At 41.2% G+C, this 17,117-nt stretch overlaps 2 protein-coding genes across 2 annotated transcripts in view; both read left to right on the top strand.

Annotated features, from left to right (window-relative positions):
* The window catches only part of LOC141271932 (uncharacterized), a 40,795-nt gene extending 24,096 nt beyond the window's left edge, over positions 1–16,699 (top strand). Inside the window, exons 2-5 of the mRNA XM_073682182.1 lie at positions 2,129–2,279; positions 2,409–2,588; positions 2,672–2,795; positions 14,736–16,699. Of these exons, the coding sequence (XP_073538283.1) occupies positions 2,129–2,279; positions 2,409–2,588; positions 2,672–2,795; positions 14,736–15,331 (1,051 nt within the window). The 3' untranslated portion in view covers positions 15,332–16,699. The remainder of the gene's footprint in view (positions 1–2,128; positions 2,280–2,408; positions 2,589–2,671; positions 2,796–14,735) is intronic.
* LOC141271937 (uncharacterized) overlaps positions 1–17,117 on the top strand; it is a 223,119-nt gene that overhangs the window by 109,264 nt on the left and 96,738 nt on the right. The window lies entirely within an intron of this gene.

Raw genomic sequence — 17,117 nt, 5'->3', positions numbered from 1 at the left:
GATATAAATATTTTTATGAAACCAGTAAAGCAGTCATCAAAGCAAAAGGTGGCTACTTTGAAGAACCTAGAATATAAGACATATTTTCAGTTGTTTCACACTTTTTTGTTAAGTATATAATTCCACATGTGTTAATTCATAGTTTTGATGCCTTCAGTGTGAATGTACAATTTTCATAGTCATGAAAATACAGAAAAATCTTTAAATGAGAAGGTGTGTCCAAACTTTTGGTCTGTACTGTATATTAGAAAATAACCACCCATTAAATAATTTTTAATTATTTTATTTATTTACAGATATAATTCTAGTTACTAGGTGATTTGAACTTGTATAAACCCACTAGTACAATTGTTAATTGCACCAATCCATATGTCACGGGTATGTCAGAGGTGCACACAGGTGCAGTGTGTTGCAGGAGATCTCTACGTTTGGTATTGCAGACAGCTTCTTAGATAAGAGGCTGTCTTTAGGACCTAGCGGCTTCCTCCCTCTTGCTAATTAGCTCTCTGGCCTTGGTGTATATATACCGGGGGTGTCTGAGAGGGAGTCGCCGGCTATATTGATTTCTACTTGTGAGGCTTAGCAGGAGCAGTATTTCGTCCTCTCTGGAGCTTGAGGCCGTGTGCATATTTGGAATAATCCAAAGCTAAGCTTTCCCCCTGTTTTGTCTTCCCTTGTTGTCTATAGTGTTTGGTGGAGGTTGACTGGTGCTCATATGCTTCCATCCCTAGCTGCAGCCATACGCCAGGGAAAGTAGGGCTAGGCACGCGTGCGGCAATTGCTGAAGAGGCAATATAGGGACAGTAGTTGAAATAGGGTGACGCTAGACCAGACTAGGAGGTCTCCACTTCCCCCTTTCCCTAGTGTCTGGGCTCCCTTTCCCTTTTCCCTCTGTGTTGCACTAACACCTGGCGTGACACCATAGCTCTACAGGTAGCAATCCACTCTTTGTCTCTTCTTTTTACCCTTTTTACTACCCGTTCACAACCCAATAAGTATGTCAAGTCGATACTAACATATTTTATTTATTTAAATATTTGGGCTTTGGCAGATTTCAACATATGTTCATTTTCCCTACCTAGTAGTAAATACTTGCAATTTGCATATCTTCAGATGGTCTGTTCCAAACATGTGACCGTAATAGGCATGTGATTGCATACACCCCTCCCTCTGTTCTTTGATGGCTTTTTTTGAATTTTTTTTTTTGTATTTATACCATGTATGTTGATTACTCCATTGTTATGTACGGTTGTCCTGAGGAAGGAGTCAGTGGACTCTGAAACGCGTAGACAATAAACCTACATTTTTTATCCATACTAATGGTTTGTCGTGACTTCAGAGAGCGCAGAAACAACTTCCTTTTCCAGCATCTATATACAGTTTTAGCCCCCATATCGTCCCCCTATATACAGTACAAGCCCTCACATAGCCTCCCTATATACACTATGAGCCCCCACAGAGTCCCCTATATATAGTATGAGCCCCCGCACCATCCCCCAATATACAGCATAAGTCCCTACACAGTCTTTTTATATAAACAATATGAACCCCCACACAATTCCCCTATATACAGGGTGAGCCCCCACATAGCATCCTATATTCTGGCACACATCCCATACACATACAGTGTATAAAAAAGCAAAATAAAAGAACACATACTCAACTCGCTCCTGTTCCCGCGGCGCTCTGCTCCGGTCTCCAGTGCACTGACTCTGCTCAAAACAGACGCAACGTAGTGAAGTCATCGTGCCTGCTGTATCTGTCGCACACGCTGATTGGTGGAACAAAGAGCTCCACCAATGTATTCTTCACCGCTATCTGCATCCTGAGGACGTAGATATCTCTGATATTGGGTGGAAGGTGGATGAGGCTGTTTTCAGCCCTTCGGCTGTCTCGGGCCGCAGGCCGGACTGCAACAGCCAGGGGGCCGGATATAGCCCATGGGCCGCAATTTGCCCAGGTCTGGTCTAGAGTGATTATGTGCCATTTATGCTGTCCAACAATTTGTGGTCAGAAATTAGCTATAGCGTTTATGTTAAAGTGTGTCAGACTCTGACACATCTTTGTCTTCAAAGGAACTACCTTCATGTTGCAGTTCATGATATTGACTTATCTTCTCCCCATTCAGGTTCCTACAATATCTTATCCTCTCAGTGGCGATCTTCTATATAAGAGAATTTTTTCTAATTGACCCATCAAGGATGGCTATGGACAAAGACCAGATGGTGGAGAGGATATTACACCTCACCGTACAGATCCTCTTCCGGCTTACTGGAGAGGTGAGAGATTCTGATGACGTCACATTACATCATTCTTATCTATGGGAATAACAGATGGACAGAACTGGAGAGGTGAGGACTCTGGAAATGTCTGTAGTGAGATTTATTAATGTGTCTCTCCATAACCAGGATTACATAGTAGTGAAAAAGACCTCTCGTGAGCGCTGTCCGGCCCCTGTGACCGAGGGATCGGGAAGAATCCTGAGCCCAATCACGGGGTCTACACCTAACCCCCTGAAACATAAGGACATCAATGACCAGAAAATCCTAGAACTCACCTACAAGATGATTGAGCTGCTGACTGGAGAGGTGACACTGCTGGGAATTCTGGGATATTATGCAGTAACGCTATGAAGGGATCGGGGGGATGACTGTATCATTGTATGTGTCAGGTTCCTATAAGATGTCAGGATGTTGCTGTCTATTTCTCCACGGAGGAGTGGGAGTATTTAGAAGGACACAAAGATCTGTACAAGGACGTCATTATGGAGGTTCCCCAGCGCCTCATATCACCAGGTAATAGATATGAATAAATACACATTTTTTTTAATATTTGCTGCACCCATATTCTCTAGACCATAGACGGGGAACATTTTGTTTGTTTTGGGCCATTTGGATATTTATACCATCCTTTAGGGGCTATACAAAATTATCAACTTGAAATTTATCCTGCTATATTTGGTTAAACATTTAATTAACTCATTCCCAATGTGATGGCTGGAGCTGCTTCTCTTGGTGCAGCTGTGATGTTAGGTGGTATGGATGATGTTGCTACTCATAACTGCTTTTCCAGGTTTGCGTCGATCTGGAGCCCAGAAGACTTTTTGCAATGATAAGTTTTGTAAAGAATTCGCAGCATTCGTACCGAATACAGATGTATATTACACTGCAGGTCTCCTCACAGTGGGAAATCCATCACTACTCATGTAACATTTAAAGAGCTCAAGTAGTGGGAGGTCCGATGTATACATCACATAGGAGACACCGAGACTGATATATATATCACATAGGAGATACCGAGCCTGCTATATACACATCACATAGGAGACACAGAGAAAGCTGTATACATCACATACAAGATACTGAGACTGCTGAATATAAATCACATAGGAGACACTCAGACTCCCGTATACATCACATATGAGACACCGAGACTGTCATATATACATGACATGGGAAACATTGGGGGTGCTGCATATACTGTAAATTACATAGGAGACACTCAGACTGCTAAATATACATCACATAGAAAATGCTTAAATGGCAGTATATACATCACATAGGATAAACTGGTGCTGGAGTATATAAATCATAGGAGACATGAGGCTGTGATATATACATTACAGGAGACTTGGGGCTATGGTATATTCATCAAAAGAGACATTGGGGCTTAAGTATATACATCTCAGGAGACATTGTAGTTGGGGTTATATACATCACAGGAGACTTTGGGGTTATACACATCACAAGAGACAGTGGGGCTATGGTATGTACATCACAGGAGACATGAAAATGCGGTGTATAGATCACAGAAGACACAGGGGGCTGCCACTACTGCCTTCTGTGGGACGGGAGCGCATCTCACAGTAACTCCGTCCACAAAGTACTTCTTGATGCTGACACTGGCCAGCATCAGAACTTAATCCTTCATGGGTCGTAGCATTTAGTAATGAACACTGCATGTGCGTGCTCGCAGAGCAAGAAAAAATTAATGGGCAGCTTCTCAAAACTCAGCTGCCACCCTGAGTTCTGCGGTCCTCGGGAATCTGCTCAGTGTGACGAAGAGAAGGTTATCAGGGGCCGTAAACGGCCCATGGGCCTAAGGTTCCCCACCCTTGCTCTAGACCAGTGTTTCTCAAACTCCTGTTCTCACGGACCCCACAGGTCATGTTTTCAGGATTTCCATAGTATTGCACAGGTGAGAGAATTCCTGATGCCTTGATGATACTTCTATCACCTGTGCAATACTAAGTAAATCCTGAAAACATGACCTGTGGGGTCCGTGAGGACTGGAGTTTGGGAAACACTGCTCTAGACCATACATGTCAAACTCTGGCTCCAGGGCCAAATCTGGTGATTATATTTTGCTGACGACACCAGAGCCACCACACCTATGCGGGGCCATTATTCTGTATGAAGGACTTTGTGGGGCCATTATACTGTTTGGAGGACTATGTGGGGCCCATTATTCTGCATGGAGGACTGTGTGGGGCCCATTAAACTGGATATTGGTTGGCCTTCGACTTTGTCCATGTTTTTCATTTTGGCCCTTTGTGTTTTTCAGTTTGACATCCCTGCTCTAGACCTATATAAAGAGTCTGTAACTATGTTTACATAATTTTACACAGCCATTTTGAAGGCTTTTTTGAAGGCTATAATAATAATAATTTTTAATTTCTATAGCGCCAACATATTCCGCAGCACTTTTCAATTCAGAGGAGACTTGTACAGACAATATCAGACATTACAGAGTAACACATAATTCAAGACATACCAAGAGAAGTAAGGCCCCTGCTCACAATCTTACAATCTATGAGAAAATAGGTGAGACACAAAAGGTGAATGGTAAAAAGGGCAGTCCAGCCATCAATACAGTAAATAGGGTATTCAAATAACGCTGCATGAACCAGTCACCAGAACAGAGTGCTATTCAGTGCATGGATGGTGTGAAAACAGATGATATAAAGGATCAGACTCTGAGGAAAATTTAGGAAGGGCAAAGAGGAAATAGATTAATCAGGTAAGATGATGGGACATTGTAAAGAAATGTGTTTTTCTAGCATGCTTCAAACTGTGGATACTAGGAATTTATCAAATTGTTGAGGGTAATGCATTCCAGAGAACGGCCACAGCACAAGAGAAGTCTTTGAGACAGGACTAGGAGGTTCGGATTATTAAAGTTGTTAGTCTTAGGTCATTAGTAGATGAGATTTTGGGCAGTGTAGAACTGTGGAGAGCTTAGTAAGTGAGAGTAATACGTTTATATTGTATTCTGTCGCAGATGGCCTACCATTGCAATGACTGGCACAGGGTGGAGGAATCAGTGTAGTGTTTGGACAAGAATATGATCTTGGTTGCTGCATTCATGATAGATTGCAGAAGGGAGAGTCTAGAAAGAGGGAGACCGATTAGTAGAGAGTTGCAATAGTCTAGATGAGAACTAATAAGAGCAACAGTAACAGTTTTTGCATAGTCAAAGGTAAGAAATGGTCAATTCTATAGATGTATTTGAGGTGCAGGTGACGTGAGCAAGTGAGTGATCGGTTATAAGTAGTGAAGGAAAGATCTGAGTCAAATATAACCCCAAGACAGTGGGCGTGCTGCTTGGGAGTTATGGTAGAACAACACACAAAAATGACAATATTGGGTATAGGTAGGTTAGTAGAAGGAGGAAACACAAGTAGTTCAGTTTTTGACAGATTCAGAATAAGAAAGAAGGAAGACACAAATTTAAAGACAGCAGACAGACAAAGTTTGCTGTTTCTAGCACGGGCGGACACAGACAGAAAAGGGCCCTTGTGAAAGAACAATATATGGGTCCTTTGCAGCCCAAGAGCTTCTAAAAATGCAAAATTGATCCTGCTTTGGAGGTAGAAATGGACCCCCTTACCTCTTGGGCCCCTGTGCAGCCGCACAGGTTTCACCAATGATATGTCCGCCCCGGGTTTCTAGTAATCTGGGGAGATGCAAGAAGTGTATAATTTGGTATCATCAGTTTAGAGATGGTACTGAAAACCGAATCAGATGGTTTCTCCAGTGGGGATGGTGTATAGAAAAAAAAGGAGGGGACCTAGGACTGAACCCTGAGGAACCCCAATAGTATGGTGTAAAGGCTGTAAAGAAGAGCCATCAAATGATACACTGAAGGCATGAACAGTGAGGTAGAAGGAGAACCATGAGAGAGCAGTATCCTTGCGACCAAATGAGTGGAACATAGTGAGTAGGAGCTGGTGATCCACGGTGTTGAATGCTGCAGAAAGATCCAGGATAAATCAGCATTGAGTAGTGACCATTAGATTTAGCTGTTAGTAGACCATTAGGCTGTGTGCCCACGTAGCGTTTTTCAAGCGTTTATGCTGCGGAATTTCCGCAGCGGAAACGCTTGTAAAACGCTAGGTAATCCGCACCCCATGGTCCCCAAGGGGATTTCGCATGTTCTATGCACATGCTGCGGATTTTTCCGCAGCGTTTATGCTGCGTACAAAAATCTGCAGCATGTCATTTAATTTTGCGGAAGCGCAGCGGAACTCCCGCCATTGACTTGCATTGAGACGCATAGAAACCGCGACTGTACATTTTTACAAGCGGCTTCTATGCGTCTCTATGTGCGGATGGTACTCAGTTCTGGAGGAGAGGAGACTCTCATCCAGACCTGGGTACCATTGTACCTGTAAAAAAAGAATAAAATAACAAATAAAGTTTATATTCACCTGTCCGGCGGCTTGTCTCTGAACGCCAGCAGCGCTGAAGGACCTTCGGTGACGTCACAGTCATGTGACCGCAGGCCCTTCACCGCTCTGTCTCGCGATATGCCGGCAGCTGGGAACCAGCCAGGAAGCAGCGCTGCAGCCACGCCGGGGCCTCGGGGGTGAGTATAGCTTTATTTGTTTTAATTTTTACGGTTCACACTGTATAAATCCATGCTGTTTGCATGGATTTATACAGTGTGACCTAGTTGTCAAGCACTTTCCAAGTGATGCTATCGCCTGGAAAGTGCTTGTCAATCTGCATGCGGAAACGCATGTGAACCCGCATGTGGATCCGCATGTATTCTGCAGGAAAAACGCATGCACAATCTGCATGCACAATCGGCATGCGTTTTTTTCTGCCAGGGAGATGCAGAAATGCTGCAGAAATTTTCTGCTTCATTTCTGCATCGTGGGCACATAGCCTTAGAGACTCTAGTAAGGGCAGTTTTTCTTGACTGTAAGGAGCATAAACCGGATTGAGAAGGGTAAAGAAGAGAGAAATCTGAGAGATCGCAGATTAGATAAGAGTGGACCTAGCTTTCCAGGAGTTTAAAGATAGAGGGGAGATTAGAGACAAGTCTATAGTTAGCAGCGCAGTTCTGGTTGAAGATTTTTTTTTTAAGTAATGGGTGTATAATAGAATGTTTGAAGGAGGAGGAAAATATACCAGATGAGAGAGAGAGGTTAAATATTTTATTTAGGTGGGCAGTGAAAGCTGGGAAAGGGTCTGGAGGATGTGAGAGGGAATAGGGTCAGTGGAACAGGTTGTTCGGCGTGAAGAAGCGAGAAGCCTGTTTTTTTCTTCTGTGACTGGTTTAAGACTGAAAGTGAGCTTTATAATGTTCAGGAGTGAAGAGAATGCATGATATTAGGGAATTAGAAAATATTCTGGTTAATTTTTTCTTTGAAATAATTGGCCAGATGGTCAGCGCTGAAATTGGTGATAGGGGCCTCGGGAGTTCCTCAGGGTTCAGTTCTAGCTCCCCTCCTCATCTCCCTATATACTTCCCCTATTGGACAAACCATCAGTAGATTTGGTTTTCAGTACCGTCTATATGCAGATGACACCCAATTATACATATCGTCACCTGGCATCACCCCTGAATTACTACAAAATACCATATGCAAATTGCCTCTTCAGAGAAAAAGAGGACTTGTACTCTACAGCGCCACCTATTGGAAGCAGCAATCCTAGAAGTCACAATCAACCCTTTAACGAGTCGTGCAATATGAGTTAGGATAAAAGCCAAATCAGAATCTCAGTCTGCAGACACGGTGTTTCGGGCTGTTGACCCTCGTCAGTGCAGAGTATGAGAACTGATTTGGCTAGGTGAGAGGCTCTGGACTGAGGTCTAAGGGGTAACGTTGCACGACTCGTTAAAGGGTTGATTGTGACTTCTAGGATTGCTGCTTCCAATAGGTGGTGCTATAGAGTACAAGTCCGCTTTTTCTCTGAAGAGGCAATTTGCATATTAAATTTCCCAGAGGAGCATTGCATGGCGAATAAGCCTCCTTACCTTGACCTGCCAGATCTGGTGTGTCACTCTCCATAAGGAGAAACGTTACAAAATACCAGTGATTGTCTTTCCGCTGTCTCTAACATTATGTCCACCCTCTATCTAAAACTGAATCTGTCAAAAACTGAGCTCCTTGTGTTTCCTCCCTCCACTAACCTACCTATGCCTGATATTGCCATTTCCGTTTGTGGCTCAACCATTACTCCCCAGTAGCACACCTCTTGTTTTTGGGTTACATTTGACTCAGATCAATCGTTAGCTCATGTCATCCAGTCCTTAAAAACATCTCTAAACTTCAAAAACATTATTTTAAATATATTATTATTAAAAAAAATTATGGGTTTGAACTTTAGGACTGAGGAGTCAGTGAAAAGAGTCAAAGAGTTATTGTTTTATAGTATGTACAGATATAAATTTGTAATATTACAGAAAAGAGAAATTACAAATAAGGCCAGATTCACACATTAGGTTTCTATACCATTTTTTTGCAGATGTTTTTGTCACAGCAGATTTATAAAAGAAGGAAAAGTATGAATGCTTTGATTATTTATTTTGTAAAAAAAACACATAAAAAACTGCATGTGCTAATCCAGAATTACACTTTCTTCAAGGCCATGGATTCTTCATACATGACCATACAGCTCCATCAGGGAAGCAGTAGGTAGCGTCCAAGGCGGGTGTCTACCCCTTGTCTCAGTCCTGCCCACAATGCCATTTGTTGTGAGAAAATCATCTAGTCCTGTTTTAATCCCTTCACAATGAAGCCTCTTTTCACCTTCCTGACAAGGAAACATTTTTCAATTCTGACTAGTGGCTCTTTATGTGGTAATAACTCTGGAATGCTTCAACCTCCTCAGGTCAATTCTGAGATTGTTTTTTTTCGTGACACATTGTACTTCGTGTTAAAGGTACATTTAAGTTGATATGATTTGCGTTTATTTTTGATGAAAAATTTTCAAACTTACAATTTTTTTTTACCTTGAGCCAGATAGTTATACCACACAAAATAGTTAATAAATGACATTTACCACACGTCTACTTTCAATAAGTATCGTTTTTGACATTTTTTTTTGTTAGGAAGTTAGAAGGGTGAAAACTTTATCAGCATTTTTTTTATTTTTGTAGCAAAATTACCAAACCTATTTTTCTAGCGACCACATACCATTTGAAGTGACTTTGAGGGGAATATGTGACAGAAAATACCCAAAAGGGACACCATTTCAAAAACTGCACCCTTCAAAGTGCTCAAAACCACATTCAAGAAGTTTATTAATCTTTTAGGTGCTTCCAGGAACTAAAACAGTGTGAAAGGAAAAAATGAAAAATTTATCTTTTCCTACAAAAATGTTGCTTTAGCCACAAATTTATCATTTTCACAAGGGTATTAGGAAAGAATGGGCCAAAAATTTGTTGTGGAATTTCTCCTGAGTACACCGATACCCCATATGTGGTGGGAATTTATCTAGGTGTGTGGTGAGCATCTTGAACCCACAGGTACTTCACAGAATTTTATAACATTGGAAAATTAAAAAATTGGCGATTTTTAACAAAAATGCTGTTTGAGCCTTACATTTTTTATTGTAACAAGGGTAATAAGACAAAAAATAGACCACAAAATTTGTTGTGCAATTTCTCCTGAATATGACAATACCGCATATGTGGTGGAAAACTACTGTTTGGCCGCACAGCAAGGCTTGGAAGGGAAGGCTTGCTATTTGAGTGGGATGCTGGTGTAGAAGTTATCAACGTAAAGGTGATAACCCTGATCCAGAAGTGGGTGCACCAATTCCAACACAAATTTGCCACTCCCAAGACAGGGGGGCATTCAGGTGGTTAAGTCTGGGTGTCCCTCAATTCGTAATCCTTAAATCTATGGGTGTACCCTGAGGAACTCTGGCACAGCTTGTACATTTTAATTCCATACCTTGCCCTGTTACTGGGCTAGTATAGTTAGAATTTTAGAGTTTCCCTTTGAAATGAACCAGAGATTCATCCATACAGATGTCCCTTTGGGGGATGTATAAATTTTCTGTTGAAGTGGTCAATTACTAGCCGAATTTTGTATCGACGATCAAACTTGCGATCGTCTCGGGGAGGACATTGCACATTATCGTTTTAGTGCAAAAATGTTTGGATTGCTTCAAATCATTTCCTTGTCATGGCCATACAGAAAACTGTCGTACTGCTTATCAGTACTACAATATTCCCGAATCTGTTTTTTTTTCACTACACCCATATGTAGCACAATGCCCCAAAATATCATACTTTCTGCTACATTTTTGGGGTCCATCTGGCAAATGATGACGTGGGATTGTGGGTGAAAAATTAATGCGCATATCATTTTGTTTGGGCAACCATAAGTTTTTTATATCCTCAGTGAAGAAGACTTAGAAAAAGTCAGTTTAAGCGAGGCCTGTAGTGTCAAATTGGATTCCTGAGCTGTCCATGAAATCCAGAATAAGAGGCTGATAATTTTTGAGGCGTGGAGTCCATATGGGTTCAATTGCTGAAGTGGTTGCCTTGGTCCCGAAGCACTTTGCTTGGGGGTCCCTCCTCATTAGATGAGGAGGAATGTGGCATCTTCCTCACTGCCTGAATCCGATTCGGAAAGCGTATGCCTCCTCTGCTGAAAAGCGGCTTCTTGATGACTGGACCATTTTTATTTTATTTTTCTAATCCCTGGGGAAGTGTCTGTAAGTGGTGTTTTTACACATCCATTGTGTGAGGAGTGTACAAAGGGTACTATTTATTATGAAATTTACTATTAAAGTAGAGAGGAAAAAACATAAAAAAGAAAAGTAAAAAAAGAAAAATTTGGAAGAAACACTTAGAAGAAAAAAAATGAAAAGGAAAATCAGTTGAAGTAAAAAAGCTACTAACTACTATTTTATTTACTTATTTTTTTTTACAAAAATGGACATCACTAACATTGCGATGACCTCTACTCTACTTATAGAAAAAAAATAATAAAAAGTTCCTGGGCGTAGACTCTGATCAGCAATACTGATCTGAGAACTGCGGCTACATGAAGTGCACACATAAGTATTGCAAAAAAAAAAAAAAAGTGCACCAAAAATTGAGCATGAATGCTCAGCGCAGAATGCAATTGGGTGAGTGGGGGGACTCGGAGTCTGATTAGCAACACAGATCAGAGTACTGCAGCTGTGGGACGCACATATAAAAGGCGCAAAAAAATCCCATTGCTCCAAAAATGCAATTGGGGAGTAGGAGGAGGGGGAAGATGGAATAGGGATTGGGAATTTGGCTGCTGGTGATGAGTCTCACAGAGCAGACAGCACAGGAACAGAAGATCAGATGATATGAAGCTATCAATGGAGGAGGATCACAGCCACTGGCCACCAATTATTTCTCTCAGGAGGAACTATACAACCGCTTTGCACACTAATTCTGAGTGAAATATGCGGAGCGGCAATCATTATTTTACATGAACCTTTTTGGCTCTGATTGGTCGGTAATTATTGATTGACCAATTGGAGCCAAAGGGTTAATAAACAGAGACGTTGCCATAATCACCGCTTCCTTATTACTTTTTATGATTTGTGTTGTCTGACACCACTTGCCACCACTGATTTATTTTTTATTACCAAAACACTGTGATTCATTGGTTATAATTGACTGGTCAATCACAGCGATCGGGGGGGAGGGGGTAAAGTTCTAGACGATGTGTAGGGATGGTTTGCTGTCAAGGACAGCAGCCATCTTTACTCAGTCATTGCGCGATTCAGCACGGTGGACAACTGTAGCAGTGCCGTACATATACGTTGGTTTGCGGGAACGCACTTCCCGCTTCTCTGTACATGTATGTTGGATGTCGTGAAGGGGTTAAATGCTGTTATATTATTGTTGGACATTCCACCGTTCGACTGCTCTAACTGTAAAGAATCCTTTCCTATTTAGCTGGCAGAATCGCATTTCTTCCACCTGTAATGAATGTTCCCTGGTCCTTTGTAAGATAAAAGGGGTAGAAAAGCGCTCCTAGTGCTGATAGACCATGGGATATGCTGATAAAATGTGAGCTGTTACACTCACCTGTTCTCGTTGTCTAAGCCAGGCAGAACGCTGTTGCTCTTACTCTGGATAGGCAAAGTTGGGCAAAAAACACGGACTGGGTGAGCGCTTTATAAAAAAAAATTAAAAAAATTGTTATTATATTGTTATTTTGTATTTTTATATGTATTGTTTTACAGTTTGTAGAATTAATTTACTATGTATGTATGTATAAAAAAAGAAATAAAATCCCGAGATCCCAACATATTATTATCCCTTTATAAATCACTGGTGAGGCCACATCTGGAATATGGGATCCAGTTTTGGACTCCACATTTTAAAAAAGATATTCAGAAGTTATTTCAAAGGCGGGCAACTAGATTATTACAAGGGATGGAAGGCCTCTCATATGATGAGAGGTTGAAAAAGTTGAGCTTTTTAGCTCAGAAAAACGACTCCTCAGAGGAGATCTCATTTACATGTATAAATATATGTGTGGTCAGTACAAAGGACTAGCACATGGCTTATTCCTTCCAAAGACCATACTAAGGACCAGGGGGCAATCATTACGGGTGGAAGAAGGGCGATTCCGGCACCTAAACGGGAAAGGGTTCTTTACAGTACAGTCAGTCGGACTGTGGAATGCCGACCACAAGAGGTAGTAATGGCTGACACTATAACAGCTTTCAAAAAAAGGCCTGGACGATAAGGCTAAGTGCCCACGATGCAGAAATGCTCCTGATTTTTTTCTGCATCTCCCTGGCAGGAAAAACGCATTCGGATTTTACATGCGTTTTTCCTGCCAGGTAGAAGCGTTTTTCAAGCGTTCTTCACATGCATTTTCGCATGTGGGTTATCAAGCTCTTTTCCAAGCGATTTTAGCATCACTTGGAAAGTGCTTGACAACTTGGTCGCACTATATAAATCCATGCAACCGACATGGATTTATATAGTGTGACCAAGTTAATAGTTAAAAAAAGAATAAAAATGGTAAAAAAAACAAAACAAAAAACATTATACTCTCCTTCCGATGTCCCCCGGTCTCCTTTTCCGGTGCGTCCGGTGTCTTGGGTGGCTTGCGGTGGTGTAAATGGACCTTCCATGAAGTCATTTAGTCATGTGACAGGTCACGTGACCATCGTCAGCAGTCGCGTGACCTGTCACATGAATAAATGACGTCATGGAAGGTATTTTTACACCATTGCGAGCCACCGGGGAGCCAGGATGCACCGGAGAGAAGACCGCGGGCCATCAGAGAGTGAGTATAATGTTTATTTTTTATTTTAAATTCTTTTTTTTTTACAGGTACTATGGTACCTGGGTCTGGATGAGAGTCTCCTCTTCTCCAGACCCAGGTACCATCCGCACATTGAATTGCTTAATATCCGCATGTGTACATGTAGTCATGCGGATATTATGCGTTTCAATGCAAGTCAATGGCGGCAATTACGCCGCGTTTCCGCAAAAATAATGGACATGCTGCGGATTTTTCCGCAATGATAATCCGCAGCGGAAATTTCCGCAGCATGTGCACAGCACATGCAGATTATCATTGGAGACCATGGGGCATGTGTTACCAAGCGTTTTTTAAGCGTTTTCGCTGCGGAAATTCCCTGCAAAACCGGTTGAAAAGCGCATAGTGGGCACGCAGCCTTACAGTTAAATTAGACAAAATGTTACACCTATAGTAGTCAATTTAGTACGGTAATAGAAATTACATAACTAGTATCAGAATTAGGTTTGATCCAGGGTTCTTGGACTGATCGCCTTTTCTCTGAGTCAAGAAGGAATTTTTACCCGTGATGCAAATTGGCTGAATGTGTCCTGGGGTTTTCGCCTTCTTCTGGATCAACAGATTTAGGCATAGGGATTTTAGTAATACCATTATTAGAATCACTAGAGTAATACAAAATATTAACTAATGTAAAAAATTATAAACGGGTTCACTTGTAATTGCAATAGTGCAGTAATAATAAAAATGGTAATAATACATTTGTGAGGCCTAGTCCCAGTAAGTTAGTGTAGTGAGTACAATTAGGGGAGAAAGGTTGAACTTAATGAACCTAGGTCTTTATTCAACCTATGTTGCTATTATGATCTGTTTTACCACCAAAGTCATAAGGTTGTTGTACACGTTAATGTCATTCAAACCCACCATTTTAAGCTGGACATCATGTTGCACTAATGTGAATTTTCTGGTAGATGTCAGGAAAAAGAGGAATCTAGCTTATCGTTTTCAACATACAGTAATTGATAGTTTCGTCTGGAAGGGTTAAACTTCCCATTATCATATAGACGGTGATCAGTAGGGGCCCTGAAATCTGTTATTTATTGAATTGTGCTATATGCCTTGTAATTTGTATGACTTTTTTTCTTTGTACATAAATGTTATAAAATACCACCAATATTTTTAACTGATGTAACCAAAAATAAAAAAAAAATCTTAATTTTATTTTTGGTAGGTGATCGTGTAAGAAGCTCAAAAAATCATGTGGTATCTACAGATTTTGCAGCAGATGATCGTGTTATCACACAAAATACATATGAACAGCAAGTCATTATCCCACCTATACCCTCAGCCCCTCACAGCATATATAAATTATGTTACCCTGTCCAACTGGTCTTCGTTCCTGATTCATTACAGACTGTTAAGAAAATTGAAAATCAAAGTAAGGTTGTTGAACATCAAAGAATTCAAACGGGAGAGACTTCATATTCATTTTATCAAAATAAGAGATGTGTTCCAATGCAAAGTCATTTTGTTAGATATGAGAAAAGTCACAGAGTGAAGAAGTCATTGTCATGTTCCGAATGTGGGAAATGTTTTGGACAGAAATCAGATCTAGTTAATCATCAGAGAATTCACACAGGGGAGAAGCCATACTCATGTTCAGAATGTAAGAAATCTTTCAACCAAAAAACACATCTTAATAGACACCAGAAAATTCACACAGGGGAGAAGCCGTATTCATGCAGTATATGCGAGATGCGTTTTACTAAGAAAGCAAATCTGGCTCAGCATCTGAAAGCCACAAAACATGCGAATACGGGCACTTGAACATGTCACTCAAGCACCCAAGTAACGAGCATTTGTGCTCATCCCTAGCAATTACCAATAAGAGTCTGTATTCCAAAATATAAATAGCACCCAGAAAACACACACACATAAGCCAGGTGTCTAGATTTGTTAACATTTGTGGATATAACTGCATTTCAAACTTCTGGTTGCCAATCATTAATAAATGCTTGCTGGAAAAACTTTGGGCTATCTTCTTTATCTCAGGGTTACTGGCTCTGGAAATCAAATAACCTTAGAAAGAATATGTTGTTATTACAGTCCAGTAGGTCTGACTGCATGAATAGTACCACACTTCTGCTCCCAGTGTTCTCTGGCGCGCAGAAACCTTGCACTACACAAGTACCAGTGTCTCACTGGCACCTGCGCAGAAGGAACGTGAAGCTCGTGCCCATGGAAGGGCGGAACACTGAGGAACGACGGGAGATGGAATACACAGGCACTGGATTTCCTGACAAGCACCCGACATCACAGGGACAGAGTGACTCTGATGGGAGGCGATACATGATAATGAAGTGAGGAGGCAGCGTCCTCCCCATAGCTTGGAAGAAGTAATTTACATAAAGTGATAAAAAATTATTTATCAGCAACAAGGCATCTGTTATGAGGCATACAGGTGTGATTTTTTTCAGCAGCCTAAAACCTGCATGCCCATATTAAAGGGGTTGTCCACTACTTTGACATTGATGCCCTATCCGTGGGATAGGGCATCAATGTATGATCGGCTGGGGTCCTGGACGCGGCACCCCCGCCGATCAGCTGTTACGAAGTCCTTACCTGCGGTGCTGGCCATCAAGTTGTAGTGGCCGCCGCTTGTAACTGCACATCCGCCTCCAATTCAATTGAATCCTACGGATAGGGCATCAATGTCAAAGTAGTGGACAACCCCTTTAATAGCTTAGAGAGGTCAAATGTGATGACAGATTCCCTTTAAGGACTTTCCTATTTTGGATCTTTGGGACAAAGTATTTTTTCCTTTTTTTCATTGTCACATTCCAGGTGCCATAGTATTTATATTTTTTTTGTCGACATAGCTGTATGAGTTTGTTATTTAGTTGTTTTTGTAGCTAAAGATGAGCGAACCCATGGAAGTTCGGATTCTGGTACCCAACGCAAAATTTAGTCCAAAGTTTGATTCGGGTACCAGAACCCGAACCCCATTGAAAACAATGAGCACCCGATCTTTGGAGCTGGAAAATATTCTCTCACTCCTCTCTCCATAAAAACTGACTTTTATTAACTCTTCATGGGGAAAAGTAGAAAAAAACAGCGCTTGTTTTGCTGTTTTTCTGATGTTTTCCATTTTCCACTATTCACTTGCTGTGGGACAGGATGATTATGATAATACCAACCTTATGTTGTTTTACATACGTTTTACTACTTACTGTATGTATAATAAATACATTTAATAAAAAAAAAAATTTTGTTTTCGCGTCGCCATATTCTGAGAGCCATAATTTTTACAAATTTCTGTCCTGCAATTCTGTGTTCACTATGGGAGAAATAAAGAAAAACAATTAAGAGAAATAACACAAAAAATACTAGATTCTTTTCAATGCTACGACAAGACGTTACATTTTAGTTTAGTTTGTGTTCACATGCGAGGTTGTGCATGTGATACAGCACAGATTGTAGTGCGCCTGTCCTGTCTGTGCAATTTGCTATACACCGCACAGTCAGGGGTGGATTAAGAGCAGCCTGGGCCCCGGACAGTTTAGAAGGTCTGCCCCCCCCCCCTCCCCAGATAATAATTTTCCCAAGGGGCCAC

Source organism: Phyllobates terribilis, unplaced genomic scaffold, assembly GCF_046119375.1.
Source record: "Phyllobates terribilis strain yellow unplaced genomic scaffold, ASM4611937v1 Scaffold_5__5_contigs__length_657084704, whole genome shotgun sequence".
NCBI classification, from domain to species: Eukaryota; Metazoa; Chordata; class Amphibia; order Anura; family Dendrobatidae; genus Phyllobates; species Phyllobates terribilis.
Note: the sequence above shows the minus strand (reverse complement) of the source record. Positions and strands in the feature narration are given on the sequence as shown.